The following is an 18,202-nucleotide window of genomic DNA, read 5'->3' on the forward strand; positions in this document are numbered from 1 at the left end:
AAACCAAATATCAAATTTTGCTAAAGGTTATGACGTGGCATCCTGGTTCACTTCCTAGGTGTGTTCTCAGTTATTCAACAGAATGCCGTCGGGCTTTAACAGTTTTGTATTATAAAAAAGCAAATAGATAGATTCCTGTTTCTGCTCTTAATGGAGTATCAATTGATTTTGGGAGAATTCTGTTGTAAACTAAGGATAGCTGCTGTGATAGTTTCTGCCCACGCCCACTTTTAAATAGACTATAATTAATCTTTCAGTTCATATATGAAAAGGATCAATGAGTTGATGTACACAGCCAGGGCTGTACCAAAAAAAAAGACCTGATATGAACATTTGCAATGAGAATTCAGAGAGAGAAAATCAAAGCTAACATTTCATTATTATAGTAATCTTACTATGTCTTTATAATGTTTGGACAAGTTCATGTAATCACTCCAAAGGAAAGTAAATGGGAAGCTACACTAAAAATAAAATATTTCAGTCTATATTAAGTCAAAATGTGCCAGTCAACAATGATACAAATACAATTCAGACTAAAACACACAGCTACATGAGTCATTTATAAATATGCAATCGTACAACACATTTTAACTTAAAATAGAATGCAGAAGGGATTTTTACATTAACAGTAAAAGTTCAAAGTTCAAAGTAAATATGTCACCATATCTAACCCTGAGATTCATTTCCTTGTGGGCATACTCAATAAATCCAATAACCACAACAGAATCAATGAGAGATGGCAAAAACCAGATAGACAACCAATGTGCAAAAGACAACAAACTATACAAGTACAAAAAGAAAGAGAAAAAAAGGAAATAAAAATAATAAATTAATAAGCAATTATTATCGATAACATGACATGAACAGTCCTTGAAGTGAGTTCATAGGTTGTAGGAACAGTTCAGAGATGGGGCAAGTGGAGTGCAGTTATCCCCTCTGGTTCAGGAGTCTGATAGTTGAGTGGTAATAACTGTTCCTGAACCTGGTGGTGTGAGTCCTTAGGCTGCTGTACCTGCCTCCTGATGGCAGCAGAGAGAAGAAAGCATGATGTGGGTGGTGGGGTCCTTAATGATGGATGCTGCTTTCCTATGACAATGCGTTGTAGATGCATTCAATGGTGAGGAGGGCTTTACCGTTGATGGTTTGGGCCATATCCACTACATTCCATACCAGGCTGTGACACAGCCAGTTAATACACCCTCTACCACACATCTGCAAAAGTTAGTCAAAGTTAAGGATGTCATGCCAAGTCTTCACAAACCTCTAAGCAGAGGTACTGCTGTGCTTTCTTCATATTTGAACTGGGCCCTGGGTAGGTCCTCTGAATTGATAACACTGAAGAATTCAACATTGCTGACCCTCTCCACCTCTGATTTCCTCCTCCTGAAGCCAATAAAATCAGCTCCTTGGTCTTGTTAACAAAGAGTAAGAGGTTGGTGTGGCACTTACTCAGCAAGATTTTCAACCTCACTCCTCTATAACATGTATTTATAGAGCAGCTTTACAGACCATAAAACACAGGAGCAGAATTAGACTATTCGACCCATCAAGTCTGCTCTGACATTTGATCGTGGCTAATTTATTTTCCCTTTCAACTCCATGCTCCTGCCTTCTCCCCGTAACCTCTGACACCCTTACTAATCAATACTTATCAATCTCCACTTTATCCCAATATAGTATTCCAAGACAATTTGAAAAGGGATTACCAGACAAAAGCTGGCATTTATTCACACAAGAAGATATTTAGAAAGACGAACAAAACATGGGTTTTAAAGATCTTCCTAGGAGGAAAGAATGCAGAAAAAGCAAGATTAAGAAGAAAATTCCACAGTTTAGGCACTGAAGCCTCAGCCATCAACAGTAAAAATGGGAATTTACTGCTAAGTATTGGATGAGATCATGAATGGACATGAAACTGAACTTGCAAATGGCATTCAATTCAGAACTTTTAAAACTGTAAAAGCCTCAACTCTTGCTCAAACTAGCATGTAACCAATCTGGCTGGAGTGGCAGCATACTGGGTATGAAGTTGTGAGTTTGAACAGAATGCAAAGACAGTGAAAGAGGGTAGGTGCTCCCATTTGCGGGAGTTTATATTAACCAGCTAGTAAGCATTTAATAATATTAAACATTTTATTCATTGTTTTTCTCAATGCAAGTTTCTATGTTCAATCTTAAAAGATGATTACAAAGGGCTGAAAATAAAATATAAATAATATAATTTCATAAGTGGAAGTATAGATTGTCTAAATGCAGATTTTGGAAGTACATGTAGAGTAGGACTGTGTCAAATGAACATCTCAACTATAAGTGACCCCATTTGGCTCAGAGTCAAGAGAAAAACCATCAACTGGAGACATTCCTACAAATCAGAGCAGAGGCACAGTTTGTTACAGAGATGTGCAGGATCAGGTCAAACAAAATGATTTGAAAGACAGAATCTCAATCCTTAGCTCCTTTAGAAATAAAGGCAAACACAAGAGCAATGAGATGAACAAAGCTTGGTATATTCTTATTCAGTTATTCCACAGAATGGTCATAAACAGACAGTTAATTGGCTAAATTTTCAACAAGCAAAATAACAGTAATAAAGCATTTTCAGTTTTATTTCAGCAATGTATGAAATGAGATGACAGGTCAAAAACATGAGTTTTGAAGTTCTGCATATTATGTATCTGAGAATTTATTCACATTGTAACATGTTCTGTTTACCATAGAAATTTCTTCATGCACTTTCAAATATGATCATTTACTTTCAGCAAAGAAAAGGAAAACAAACAGATGAAATTATAATTCTGTAAGAGGCAAAAGAGAAGACAGTGTCACAATGTTAGGTATGATCTCACCAAAATCCACACTACAGAAACATTAAAGACATGGGCACAGTCTCATTAAGGGGCAGTCAGAGTACATATCAATGAAAACCAAGTTGCACCCTGACAGCTCCCAGGAAGAGTGAAGTGAGACTGGGGGTAGACTAGATGCATCACAGTTTTCATAAATATTTTAGAAGATAGATTTGAAAGCCAGGCATATAAACACTACATTGTGCACAGCGTTAAATGAAATGGAGATAATTAAAAGAATGAATTAACACAAAACAAAGATCAAAGTTTTCATGATATTAAAAGAATGGATAAACATTAGAGATCCCTACTACAAACAAAAGAAAATCTGCAGATGCTGGAAATCCAAGCAACACACACAAAATGCTGGAGGAACTCAGCAGGCCAGGCAGCATCTATGGAAAAAAGTACAGTTGATGTTTCAGGCCGAAACCTTTCGACAGGATTGGATAAAAAAGCTGAAGAGTAGATTTTAAAGGTGGGGGGAGGAGAGAGAGAAACACAAGGTGATAGGTGAAACCTGAAGAGAGAGGTATGAAGTAAAAGAGCTGGGAAGTTGATTGGTAAAATTTACCACAAGTTCGAGAAATCGAGTTCATACCATCAGATTGGAAACCACCCAGACAGAATACAAAGTCCAACCTAAATGTGGCCTCATCATGACAGTGGAGGAGACCATGAATAAACATATCTGAATGAGAATGGGAAGTGGGGTTACAATGGGTGGCCACTGGGAAATCCCACATCTTCTGGCAGGTGTTCAGCGAAGCAATCTCCCGATCTACATCGGGTCTCACCAATATACAGGTCACACCGGGAGCACTGGACGCAGTATATGATCCCAACAGACTCACAGGTGAAATGTCACCCACCTCACCTGGAAGGACTGTTTGTGGCCCTTAATGGTACTGAGGGAGGAGTAGCAGCACTTGTTCCACTTGCAAGGATAAATGCCAGGAGGGAGATCAGTGGGGAGGGATGAATGGGCAAGAGAGTTGCATAGGGAGCGATCCCTACGGAAAGCAGAAAGTGAGGTGGGGGAGGGAAAGAGGTGCATGGTGGTGATATCCCTTTGGAGATGGCAGAATTAAGCGCTGGATGCAGAGGCCGGTGGATGGTAGGTAAGGACAAGAGGAACCCTATCCCTGGTAGGGTGGCAGGAGGATGGCAGACATGCATGAAATGGAAGAGATGCGGTTGAGGGCATCATTGATGGTAGAGGAAGGGAAGCCCTTTTCTTTGAAGGAGGAGGACTTCTTTGTTCTGGAGTGAAAAGCTTCATCTTGAGCAGTTGTGATGGAGAAAGAGCTGGCGTTTTTACAAGCAACAGACTAAATTCCTGCTGGTCATGAAATGAAGGATATCGCCAAAAAAATTAAACAGACATTTCAACAGCAAAGCTAGAAAACACTTCTGCAAAGAGTTTTAACCAATACAGGAAAAAGGACAGTAATCTGGAATGTGATCATAGTTCAGTTATGATTTCACTCAAGGTAGAGCAAATGAGCGGTAAACAAACTACCAGGGGCCATGTGTTCTGAAACCTGAAAACAATCTAAACAATATTCACAGGCATGATCCTATATTGGATGCTACTACTTACACTGCATTCTGTAATATACGTTGCCAAGTCCTGCTCCAGGATTGACTTCTGGCTTTCAGATGCCTGAAGCTCCACATCCTTTTGCTCAAGGGCTGTTTCCAGCTCACAGACTTTTCGATGTAAATGTGTGACTTCTTGATCCATCTGAAAAAGAAGCATTTTAAAACAGCAAATAAAGTCATCATTTGGTATCATTAACATAATTGAATCTTAAATTTCTGGTTCAATCCAGATATATCAACAGTTCAGGTTTAATAGTAACTGGTTATTTCATATTACAGTCAATAGGTAACTGCAGGGGAAAGTTGAAGAGATAAGTTATCCTTATAGTTTCCAGTTTTCTCTTAAAATGTACCAATTTTTTTTTTACCTGTGTTGCTAATTTTCACCAAATTTGCTATACAATGATGATATTTTGCTTTGGGACCTCTTCTGGAGATGGTATGACCTGTACAAAGGGGGCGAGTTACATCTGAACCCGAGGGGACTAATATCCTTGTGGGCAGGTTCGCTAGAGCTGTCAGGGAGAGTTTAAATTAATTTGGCAGGGGTATGGGAATTGGAGTGACAGGGCTGAGGATGGGGCAATTAGTATGTAAGTAGATGCAGTGTGTCATGAGACTGTGAAGAAGGGCAGGCAGAAGACAGAGCAAAATTTGAGTCAGTGGGATGAGTTGAAGTGTAACAGGCAGGTTTAATAGAGCTGTTAAGGAGGGTTTAAACTAATTTGGCAGGGGAATGGGAACCAGAGTGATAGGGCTGAGGAAGGGGAAAACAGAAATAAATCAAAGATAGCATGCAACAGAGATGAAAGAAAGGACAGGCAGGAGATGAGGCATAATCACAGCCAGTGGGATAAGTTACAGGGCAATAGAGGCTTGGTGCAGTTAAAACAGCTAGCCACAGATACTGGACTGAAAGTATTATATTTGAATGCACACAGCATAAGAAATAAAATGGACGATCATGAAATTCAGCTACAGATTGGCAGGTATTATGTTGTGGCCTGCAGAGAGACTTAGATAGTTTAGGGGAATGGGCAAAGAAGTGGCAAATGGAATACAATGTTGGTAAGTGTACGGTCATGCACTTGGGTGGAAGAAATAAACAGGCCGACTATTATTTAGATGGGGAGAGAATTCAAAATACAAAGATGCAAAGGGACTTAGGAATTAACCTCCAGGTTGAATCAGTGGTGCAGAGGGCAAATGCAATGTTGGCATTCATTTCTAGAGGTATAGAATATAAGAGCAGGGATGTGATGTTGAGGCTCTATAAGGCACTTGTGAGACCACGCTTGGAGTATTGTGTACAGTTTTGGACTCCTTATTTTAGAAAGGATATACTGACTCTGGAGAGGGTTCAGAGAAGGTTCACGAGAATGATTCCAGGAATGAAAGGATTACCATATGAGGAATGTCTGGCAGCTCTTGGGCTGTATTCTCTGGAGTTCAGGAGAATGGTGGGGATCTCATTGAAACATTCCGAATGTTAAAAGGCCTGAACAGATTAGATATAGCAAAGTTATTTCCCATGGTAAGGAAAGTCTAGGACAAGAGGGCACGACTTCAGGATTGAAGGATGTCCATTTGGAACAGAGATGCGGAGAAATTACTTTCATCAGAGGTTGTAAATCTGTGGAATTTGTTGCCACGAGCGGTTGTGGAGGCCAAGTCATTGGATGCATTTAAGGCAAAAATAGATAGGTTCTTGATTAGCCAGGGCATCAAAGGGTATGGGAAGAAGCAGGGGAGCGGGGATAACTAGCAGAATTGGATCAGCCCATGATTGAACAGCGGAGCAGACTCTTGGGCCAAATGGTCTACTTCTGCTCTTATGGTCTTTTGGTAACATGGGGGCAATATTGAAAACGGTGATGAATCTCGGATTGAAGATGTTCTGTTTGAATACATGCGGTATACGGAATAAGATAATTGCTTTTGTGGCATAGTTAGAGATTGGCAGTTATGATGTCTGGGCATCACTGAGTCATGGCTGGAAGAAGATTATAATTGGGAGCTTAGCATTCAAGGATACACATAGTATTGAAATGACAGCAAGTAGGCAGCGGGTGTAGACTGGCTCAGTAGGTAAATAATAAAATCAAAACCTCAGAAAGAGGTGACATAGGATTAGAAGATGTAAAATCCTTGTGGGTAGAGTTAAGAAAATGCAAGGATAAAAAAAACCTTGATGGGTGTTATATACAGGCCTCCAAACAGTAGTCAGGATGTGGAATATAAATTACATGGGAGATAGAAAAGGCATACTATATAAAAAGAGCAATGTTACGATAGTTATGTGGGTTTCAATATTCAGGTAAGTTGGGAAAATCAGGTTGATGCTGGATCCCAAGACAGGAAATTTGTAGAATGTCTATGAGATGGCTTTTTAGAACATTAGGAGAAAGTCATTTCTGGACTGGGTGTTGTGTAATGAACCAGATTTGATTAGGGAGCTTAAGGTAAAGGAACTTTAGGAAGCAGTGATCATAATATGATAGAATTTACCTTGCAGTTTGAGAGGGAGAAGCTGAAGGTGAAGAGAATTACAGAGGCATGAGCAAGGAGGGGACAGGCAAAACAGTGATGAGTGGAGTTTCTGGGGCAGTTTAGAAAGCATAGATACATCCCAAAGATGAAGTATTCGAAGGGAGGATGACTCAATTGTAGCTGATAAGGAAAGTCAAAAAGAGCATAAAAGCTAAAGACAGGACAAATAACATAGCAAAAATAGTAGGAAGTTTAAAGAATTGGGAAGTATTTAAAAACCAACTGAAGCCAACTAAAAAGCCATAAGGAGAGAAAAAATTAACTATAAGAGTAAGCTGGCCAAAAATATCAAGAAGATACCAAAACTGTCTTTCAGATACATAAAAAGTAAAGTAAAGGCAAGAGTAGATATTAGACCTCTGGAAAATTAAGACAGGTAGTAATAGGGGCAAAAAAATGGCAAACAAACTTAACAAGTATTTTGTGTCAATCTTCACTGTGGAAGACACTAGTAGTATGCCAGAAATTGGAAAATGTCAGTAGGCATAAGTGAGTGCAGTTGTTATTACGAAGGAGAAGGTGCTTGGGAAGCTGAAAGGTCTGAAGATAGATAAGTCACCTTGACCAAATGGACTACACTCCAGGGTTCTAAAAGAGGTGGCTGACGAGATTGTGGAAGCATTAGTAAAGATTTTTCAAGAATCATGAAATTCTGAAGTGGTTCTAGAGGACTGGAAAATTTCAAATGCCACTCCACTCTTTAATAAGGGGAGGGAGACAGAAGAAAGGAGATTATAGGCCAATTAGCAAGACTTCAGTAGTTGGGAAGATCTTGCAGTTCATTATTGAGGATGAGGTTACAGGGGACTTGGAGGTGCATGATAAAATAGGCCAAAGTCAGTATGATTTCCTTAAGTAGCAATCTTGCCTGCCAACTTTGTTGGAATTCTTTGATGAAATAACAAGCATGATAGACAAAGGAGATGTTCAGGAGGCCTTTGATAAGGTGCCACACATGAAGCTCCTGAACAAGATAAGAGCCCATGGTATTATAGTTAAGATGCTAACATGGATAGAATATTGGTTGACTGAAAGGTGGAAATGAGAGAATAATGAGGGCCTTTTTCTGGTTGACTGTCAGTGAACAGTATTGGGACCTCTTCTTTTCACATACATGTCAATGATTTGTGACAATTGATGGCTTTGTGGCCAGGTTTGTGGATGATACAAAGATAGGTGGAGAGGTAGGTAGTGTTGAGGAAGCAGAGAGTCTTCAGAAGGACGTAGACAGATTGAGAGAATAGGCGAAGAAATGGCTGAAGGAATATAGTGTAGGGAAGTAATGGACAGGCACCTTTGAGAGAAGGAATAAAGGCATAATCTATTCTCTGAATGGGGAGAAAATTCAAAAATCAAGTGCAAAGGGACCTGGGAGTCCTTGTACAGGACTCCCTAAAAAGTTAACCTGCAGGTTGAGTTGGTGGTAAGGAAGGCAAATACAATATTAGTATCCATTTCGAGAGGGCTAGAATATAAAAGCAAGGATGTGATGCTGAGGCCTTAATAAAGCATTGGTCACACAGTGAGTGGTGGTTGCATGGAATGCACTGCAGTGACAGTGGAAGAGGCAGATACAATAGGGCCTCTTAAGAGACTCTTAAATAGATGGAGCTTAGAAAAATAGTGGGCTATGCAGTAGGGAAATTCTATAGGTTACATGGTTGGCACAACATTGTGGGCTGAAGGACCTGTAATGTGCTGTAGATTTCTATGTTCTATGGTCCAATCACACAGGTTATTATGAGTAGTTTTGGACCCTTTACAATGGAGATGGTCCAGAGGAGGTTCACGAGAATGATTTCAGGAATGAAAATATTAACATATAAGGTGGGCTTGATGGCTCTGGACCTGTACTTAAAGGAATTCAGAAGAATAAGGGGGAATTTCATTGAAAGCTATCAATTGTTGAAAGGCCTCGATAGAGTAGGTTTGGAGAGGATGTGTCCTACAGTGGGTGAGTCTAGGACCAGAAGGCAAAGCCTCAGAATAGACAGATGTCCATTTAGAACACAGATTAGGAGGAATTTCTTCAGCCAGACAGTGGTAAATCTATGGAATTCATTGCCATTATTGATTGTGAAGGCCAAATCACTGAGTACATTTAAAGCAGAGGTTGATTGATTCTTGATTAGTTAAGGCATCAGAGGTAATGGAGAGAAGACAGGAGAAATGGTTTGAGAGGATTAATAGATCAACAATGATGAAATGGTGGTGCAGACTCAATGGGTCGAAAGGCCTAACTCTGCTCCTATGTCTTATGATCAGTAAATGTTTCATATTTTCACAGAAAACTTACACCAATCCTTTGTATGATTTTACATGCACACAAAGACCAGATCAAACAAATTTCCTGCATGTGTACAAGATTTTTCTGAATAAGTGTAAATGAACGAATAAACATCTTCTCTGATGTGAAGCCTCAAGTTTTATTTCCAAAACACAAACTCTTTCTATTTCAGGTGTCTCTAGATTCAGAAATATTCTTTCGATTTTCTTCTGCCATATAGAATGGGTTTTTTTCTGTCCTAGATATTCAAATGTTCTTCTGTGCTTCCTTCCAAAGCACCAAAACTTATTTATATTGTAGCTTAAGACACTAGAAAAGACTTATTTAACCTATTATAAATGTCCTAATCTTTGGAAAGTGCTGTGATCCATCACGATAACCCTGCTAATTGTATTCTTCAAGTAATTATTCAATTCCCATTTGGATTTGCATTTTTTTTCAGTCTCAGGCAGTGAATTCATCATAACAGTATACAATAGAAATTCTCTTCATACCCTTATGTCAGCTCAGTTTTTTTCATTATCGTCTTAAATCAATGTGCTATGATTACTGATATCTGTCACTAGAAATACTTCATTTATTATACAAATAAAGCTTATTAATTTTGATATTAACCCTTTTAATCTTGATCACTTCTGTCATCAAAACATTTCTGTAGGATACATCAGGAATTACTTCTGTTCACTGCTCTTGCCAGACCTGATAATTATTTCCAGGTTTCCTGTTCATACCCTGCAGAGCTCTTAGAATCATTTAGCTTTTCTTATTTTATTTGACTAGCTAGAGGTCAATAGAATAGGGAGTTGAGATTTTGCAATTATTTTCCAAATAAATAAGTGCTGTTGCATTCCAAATTATAATCGTGTGATTGTGCTGAGGAATAATCCAGCCGCAACTACAATTTGAGCTTAGTTTCTAAAAACTAACATATAGCTTTCTTCATTAGTAGTTCTCTTCAAATAGATAGTAGGTGCTAACTAATACTCAATGAAGTAATATATCAGTTTATAGCTCTATGCTTTTATACTATATTTAGGACAATGATAAAATATCAACGAATTTCTCCAACCTCAAAGAATCAAAACATACAATAATTCATTAATCGTTGAATTTGCACATATTTTTAACATTGGTTTTGTATTTTGTAAGACAAAATAAATTCAGCTGCAGTATCAGGCATAGAAACCATTGGCAAAATCTGCACAGACATTAACAAAACAGTGCAAGAATTGCTGTCATAATGAGATCCAATTGTGAAATAATAGATCGCACTGTTTTTACAACAAAATGCAACATAATATTTACAAACTGAAATCACACAAAGATCACTTCAGAAATTTACAATTTACCAACATTAGAAAAGATCTGTGAGGAACAAAAGAAACAAGAAATGGTAATGCTGTTAATAATAAAGATAATATATGAAATGTACCATATTATTTGAGAAATAATCCCTATATATTTTGTCCCCCAAATACCTTATGACACGTGTCCTGTGACTCCAGTAATTCTTTATTCTTTAACAGCAGCTTTTTTTCCAGAGAGTTAGTCTTAGCTGGTGAGTCCATCAGTGAGGTTACTGATCTGCAAAAATATCAAGACTATTTTATTATTTTTACATACATTCCAAGGAAACCAGAGTATCAATGCCAGGTTTATTTATTTTGAGATGTCCTTTTTAAATAAGTTACACATTAGTCAGTTTACACACAAACTGTCTGGCAGCATGTTTGGAGGGAGATGAACAGTTGATGTTCCAGGCCAAACTTTTAACTGATCATTTCCATTCATAAATGCTGCATGACTTGCAGAGTTCCTCCAGCATTTTATTTGTTTTGCTCCAGATTTCCAATATCTACGATCTCTCTTATGCCTCCAAGAATTCAGCAGAGGGGTTCATTCTTCCAAAAACCTGAACACTAACATTTAGGATTCCTTGTCATATATGAAATTAGGAAGATAAACAAGTCCAAATTTAAATTTAACCAGATTATCAATTTAGCTAAAAGAAGGCTAATCTTCAAATTTGTATCAGTTGTTGCCATTGAGTATTGGGCCTTCAGACTTAACAACATTATTTTAATGGCTCAATGGACTTCAATAATAATCACAATCTCTAACAAGCCAAGGTCCAACTACCTTTCTTTATTATTGAATGGCATTACTAATTTTGAGCCCCCACCATGGACTTTCTGTAGGTTCACCACTAATCAGGTGCTGTTAAAGTGTCCCAAGCATTTTCTAGATGATACACAGCATCCATTATACGTAGGGAGTGGAGGGAATGAATATTTAATGTGATAGACGATATAGAAAACCCAATTTTGTGCTGGATAATATAGCTTTTTGAGTGTTGTTGCAATTGCACTTAACTGAGCAAGCAAAAAACATTCCATCACAATCCTGCACAAAAAATGGGACCAAAATAACCACAGGTGAATCATTTACTGCTTGATACCTAGCAATCAATATGCTCCTATAGCAACGAGTATATATGAGGCCGTTCAGCTGAATTGCTGAGCCATGGTAAAAAACTAGGAAAAGGCTTAGTCCTGTTAGAATATGGACCTATCTCAACAGCACTAAAGTATACTCAAACTCCAATTCAAGTATAAAACCTGAAGCATTACAAAGGGAACCAGACAGTGTGATGGAGCAGCAATTGTGATGCTGTTTCACTGTTCTAGGGACCCAGGTACTGTAAATTATCCCTTAATGTAGGTAAGTGACAAAACTATTAAATGACTGTTGATGAACGCATGAGGGAGAATAAGTTGTAGGGCTAGAGTAAAATAATGAAAGAGAAACTGTCCAATGGAATTTGCTCTGTTAAGTTGAATGGGCTTCTTTAGTGTTGTAAGCATCCATGAAATAAAACTTCTGGATTCAGCTCTGACATAAATGGATTCCTGTTACGAACCAGTCCTGCATCAACATTTGTACAAGCCCGAACCCCGTATTATGAAATTGCCTAATAATTGTCTTTTGCTATTTGACAGACCTTGATACAATGCTGAGAGACAGTGGGATTGAATGATGTATTTCAACAGACCCTGAAGTAATCTTCACTATTAGCTCTGATGCTGTAGGTGCTATTCACAAGTATTGTCACCTCAGCCATTCTCCAAAAGTTTTATTTTGCATCCTTATGGCTGAACTTATAATTTATTAGAAATTTTCAGCAGAAAAAAGTGTGGAATTAGTTAGCTAACTGAGTTTTTGCCTCAGTCTGGCAACAGACCAAATATTACCTGGTTTATTGAACTCCATTTCAGAATTTGTAATGTGAAATTTTAGATAAGATAAAATAAAACTTTATTTATCCCAAAGGAAATTATTGTTGCAAGGTTGCTCAGTCAGAAATATATACTTTAAAATACAAAATGTAAAGATTGAAGAATGAAAAAGAAATCAAAGTGTGCATTAAAAACAGTAAGAAATACAGATGTGCAATAAAACCACATACTTAAATACTTAAGGAGGAGGAGTTGCAGAGTCTTGTAGCCACAGGGAGAAAGGATCTCCTGTTGTGTTCAGTGGTGCACCTTGGTGGAATCAGTCTGTTACGAAAGGTGCTCCTCTGTTTGTCCAGGATGTCATGGAGTGGTTCAGGGGGATTGTCCATAATGCTCTGTAGCTTCTGCAGCATCCTCCACTCAGACACAACCACCAGGGAATCTAATTCCACCCCCAGGACAGAACCAGCCTTCCTGGCGAGCTTATCGATCTTCTTGGTGTCAGCTGCTCTCACTCTGCTGCCCCAGCAGACTACAGTGTAGAACAGAATGCTGGCCACTGCAGAGTCATAGAACATCTGCATCATAGTACTGCAGACTCTGAATGACCAGAGCCCCCTCAGGAAGTACAGTCGGCTCTGTCCCTTCTTATACAGAGCCCCTGTCTTTTTAGTCCAGTCCAGTTTATTGTCCAGGTGAGTTCCCAGGTATCTGTAGTCCTGGACAGCTTCCACATCTATTCCCCTGATGCATTTGGAAATGCAGAGTGTTTGACACCACTCAATAAAGTTGTCTACCACACTTCTGTACTCAGCCCAACAAACCCAGCTGGTATAGCCTACAAATGCCGAATCATCCAAAAGCTTCTGCAGTTGGCAAGACTCCAGTGGTAACTGAGGTCCGAGGTGTAGACAGTGAACAGGAAGGGGGACAGGACAGTCCGATGAGGTGCCCCTGTACTGCTAACCACAATATGTGATACACAGCTCTGCAATCTCACATACTGTGGCCAACTGAGGCCGTATTTTACTTCTCAGTCTATGGTTATGATCAAATACATTGAACAATTCAGAGTGGTGCCCAGTATAACCCTGGCCATAAGGCAAAAGTTTATACCTCCATTTTCCTTCCTTCTAAAAGGCACAAATAATATTTTTAACAGCCAATGAATCTTTCCATTGCTGAGTGGCCATTAATACATTGATTGAAACAGGGTATTCTTAGATTCATTCCTTAGAAATGGGCTCACTCTTTGAAATTCATTGATAGATAGAATTATACTGCATAGAAATAAGCCCCATGGCCCAACTCATCCATGCCAACCAAAATGCCCATTCCTGCTAAATCTGTTAGCCTGCATTTGGCCAAAATCCCTCTACACCCTTCTTATTTTGACAGATACTAATGCCTTTTAAACAATACAATTGTATTTGCCATCTACCACCTCCTCTGGCAGCTCTTTCTATATACCCAACATCCTCCGTCCAGAAAAACTTGCTCCTAGGATCGTCAATAAATCTTTTCTCTCTCACCTTAAATCTGTGCCCTCAAGTTTTAGACATCTTTACTCTAGTAGAAGAATGTCACTATCTACCCTATCTATATCTTTAATAGTTTTACTCACCTCTATAAGGTCACCCCTCGGCTTCCTTCACTCCAGGGAAAACTGCATCACCTTATTCAATCTCACTTTGTAACTCAAGCTCTCTAGTCCAGGCAATATTCTGCTGAATCTTTTTTGCACTCTTTCTAGCTTAATCACATCCTTCCTATAGCATGGTGACTAACTGTGGACACAATACTCCAAATGCAGCTTAACAATTGATTTGTAAAATTGTAACACGATGTCCCTACTTCTACACTCAGTGCATCAGCAGATGAAGGTGAGCATACATTATGCTTTCTTCAGTCTCATACCTCCATAGTATTGCAATGAATGGCATCAGAAGCTCAATGGACTTACAGCAAAGGACATTGACTAAAAGTGGAGAGAGAAGAAGTTAGTTATGACATTTACAGGAACAAAAGTGTGGCCATACATTAGATTTTTGACTTTAATGATATTTTGGAAGCATTTTCATATGTAAGAATGTCCAAACACTGGATGTTTATAGCCCAGGAACAGACTGTAGGTCCCTGGTGCCAAAATGGACGATTGTCTCTATATGGTCACCCTGCTTGAGCACATTTACCTGTATAATTACAAAGGGAACAAGAAAACACTTGAAAAAAATTTTTTGCAGAATTATGGAGAAAGAGGAAGGGGGCAGGTGTTGATGGGATAGTTCCCATATGGTGGACCAGGAGCCTGTGCTGTTTGTTTAATCATTTAATGTTTCTATTAACTGCATGGATATCTGCTATGTATTAAATCATTCAGGGCAACATCATTAGATAGGTTATCATAAAGAACCTATGAGAGGGAAGGGAAAATAGGATAAAATAGATAAACAGTTATTCAGTAACACACACAAAATGCTGGAGGAGCTCAGCAGGTCAGGTTGCATTTGCAGAAATGAATAGATAGTCGACATTTTAGGTCAACACCCTTCTTCAGGACTGAGAAGAAAAGGGTAAAATGCCAGAAGAAAAAAAGGGAGGGGTGGGGGGAGAAAGAGGCTAGCTGGAAGGTTTTAGGTATAGACAGGTGGATGGGAAAAGTCAAGGGCTAGAGAAGAAGGGATCTGATAGAAGAGGACAGTGAACCATAGAAGAAAGAGAAGGAAGAGGAGAAGAGGTAAAAGGTCAGAGTGGGAAATAGAGAAAGTAGGGGGCGGGGGGGGATGAATTTGTTTACCAGAAGGACAAATCAATATTCATGCCATCAGATTGGAGACCACCCAATGGAATATAAGGTGTTGATCTTCCCCCTGAACGTGGCCTCACATTGGCTCAAGAAGAGGCCATGAACTGACATGTCAGAACGGAAATGGAAATAAGAATTAACATGTTTGGCCACCAAGAAGACCTGCTTCTGGCAGCTGGAGCAGAGATGTTCGACCAAGTGAACCCACAATTTATAAGACCATAAGATATTAGAGCAGAAGTAGGCCATTTGGCCCATCGGGTCTGCTCAGTCATTCAATCATGGGCTGATCCAATTCTTCCAGTCATCCCCACTCCCCTGCCTTCTCCTCATACCCTTTGATTCCCTGGCTAATCAAGAACCTATCTATCTCTGCCTTAAATACACCCAATGACTTGGCCTCCACAGCCGCTCATGGCAACAAATTCCACAGATTTACCACCCTCTGACTAAAGTAATTTCTCCACATCTCTGTTCTAAAAGGACATCCTTCAATCCTGAAGTCGTGCCCTCTTGTCCTAGAATCCCCTACAATGGGGAATAACTTTGCCATATCTAATCTGGTCAGGCCTTTTAACATTCGGAATGTTTCTATGAAATCCCCCTCATTCTCCTGAACTGCGGGGAATACAGACCAAGAGATGCCAGATGTTCCTTATACAGTAACCCTTTTATTCCTAGAATCATTTTTTTGAATCTTCTCTGAACTCTCTCTAATGTCAGTATATCCTTTCTAAAACAAGGAGCTCAAAACTGCACACAATATTCCAAGTGTGGCCTCACGAGTTCCTTATAGACCTCAACATTACATCCGAGCTCTTATATTCTACACCTCTGGAACGGAATGCCAACATTGCATTCGCCTTCTTCATAACCAACTCAACCTTTAAGGTATCTTGCACGAGGACTCCCAAGTCCCCTTGCATCTCTGCATTTTGAATTCTCTCCCCATCTAAATAATAGTTTGTCCATTTACTTCTTCCACCAAATTGCATAACCATACACTTTCCATCATTGCTTTTCATTTGCCACTTCTTTGCCCATTCCCCTAAACTATCCAAGTCTCTCTACAGGCTCTGTTTCTTCAACACTACCCGCTCCTTCACCTATCTTTGTATCATTAGTAAATTTAGCCACAAATCCACTAATACCATAGTCCAAATTATTGACATACATCGTAAAAAGCAGCACTTACAACACCAACCCCTGTGGAACTTCACTGGTAACCAGCAGCCAGCCAGAATAGGATCCCTTTATTCTCACTCTCTGGTTTTCTGCCAACCCATGCTAGTAACTTCCCTGTAATTCCATGGGCTCTTATCTTGCTAAGCAGCCTCATGTGCAGCACCTTGTCAGAGGCCTTCTGAAAATCCAAGTACACCACATCTGTTGCATCTTTTTAGTCTACCCTGCTTGTAATTTCCTCAAAGAATTGCAGTAGGTTTGTCAGGCAGGATTTTCCTTTCAGGAAACCATGCTGGCTTTGGTCAATCTTGTCATGTGCCTCCAGGTACTCCGTAATCTCATCACTAACAGTCGATTCCAACAACTTCCCAATCACTGATGTCAGGCTAACAGGTCCATAGTTCCCTTTCTGCTGCCTCCCACCCTTCTTAAATAGTGGAGTAACATTTGCAATTTTCCAGTCATTTGGTACGATGCCAGAATCTATCGATCCTTGAAAGATCATCTTTAATGCCTCCACAATCTCTCCAGCTACTTCTTTCAGAACCCGAGGGTCCATTCCATCAGGTCCAGATTAATTCACCCTCAGACCATTAAGCTTCCTGAGCACCTTCTCAGTCATAATTTTCACTGCACAAACTTCACTTCCCTGACACTCTTGAATGTCTGGTATACTGCGGATGTCTTCCACTGTGAAGACTGATGCAAGATACGCATTTAGTTCCTCTGCCACTTCTGCCTTTCTCATTACAATATCTCCAGCGTCATTTTGTATTGGTCCATATCTACCCTCGACTCTTCATTACTCTTTATATACTTAAAAAAGGTTATATACTTATATGACAGGTCTCAGCAATGTAGAGGATGCCACATCGGGAGCACCGAATACAATAGACAAGCCCAGCAGATTCACAGGTGAAGCATTGCCTCAACTGGAAGGACAGCCTGGGCCCTGAAGGGAAGTGAGGGAGGAGGTGTATAGGCAGGTGTAGGACTTAGGCAACTTGCGAGGGTAAATGCCAGGAAGGAGATTATTGCGGAGGGACAAATTGACAAGGGAATTGCAGTGATCCCTCAGAAATGGAATGGGGGATGAAGATATGTTTAGTGGTGGGATCCCTTTGGAGATGCTGGAAGTTGCAGAGGATGATATGTTGGATACAGAGGCTGATGGGGTGGTAGGTAAAGACAATAAGAACTCTTTTACTGTTAAGGTGGCAGGAAGATGGGATTAGCGCAGATGTTCAGGAAATGGAGGAGATCCAGGTGAAAGCAGCATCAATAGTGGAAGGAGGTTACCTCATACTTTAAAGAAGGAGCTCATCTCTGATCTTGGAAACAGATGCGGCAGAGGCAAATAAACTGAGAAAAAGGAATATCTTTTTTACAGAATAGAATGGGAAGAGTGGAGGAAGAGTTGAGGAGTGTCAGCAGGGAAGGCTTCAAATATGAACTGTTCTACATAGCCAGCAAAGAGGCAGGCATAGCTGGAGCCCATGCAAGTGCCCATGGCACCCCTGGAGTTTGAAGAAAGTGGGAGGAGTCAAAGGAAAAAATTTTCAGGGTGAGGACCAGCTCAGCTAGATGGAAGAGTGTGGAGGTGGATTGGGGAAGTGGTTGGTTTCTTTGTCAAGAAAGTGAGAACTTTGAGGCCTTCTTGATGGGGGATAGTGTATTCACTATAGCC

The 18,202-nt window shown here is 39.7% G+C and overlaps 2 protein-coding genes across 2 annotated transcripts in view; one reads left to right on the forward strand and one right to left on the reverse strand.

The window, feature by feature from the left end:
- The window catches only part of LOC132404267 (uncharacterized), a 504,471-nt gene that overhangs the window by 221,124 nt on the left and 265,145 nt on the right, over positions 1–18,202 (forward strand). The window lies entirely within an intron of this gene.
- Positions 1–18,202, reverse strand: part of LOC132404262 (citron Rho-interacting kinase-like) — a 222,604-nt gene that overhangs the window by 126,040 nt on the left and 78,362 nt on the right. The window contains exons 11-12 of the mRNA XM_059988396.1: positions 10,767–10,872; positions 4,450–4,593 (exon numbers count right to left, since the gene is read on the reverse strand). Of these exons, the coding sequence (XP_059844379.1) occupies positions 4,450–4,593; positions 10,767–10,872 (250 nt within the window). The remainder of the gene's footprint in view (positions 1–4,449; positions 4,594–10,766; positions 10,873–18,202) is intronic.

Source organism: Hypanus sabinus, chromosome 13, assembly GCF_030144855.1.
Source record: "Hypanus sabinus isolate sHypSab1 chromosome 13, sHypSab1.hap1, whole genome shotgun sequence".
NCBI lineage: Eukaryota > Metazoa > Chordata > Chondrichthyes > Myliobatiformes > Dasyatidae > Hypanus > Hypanus sabinus.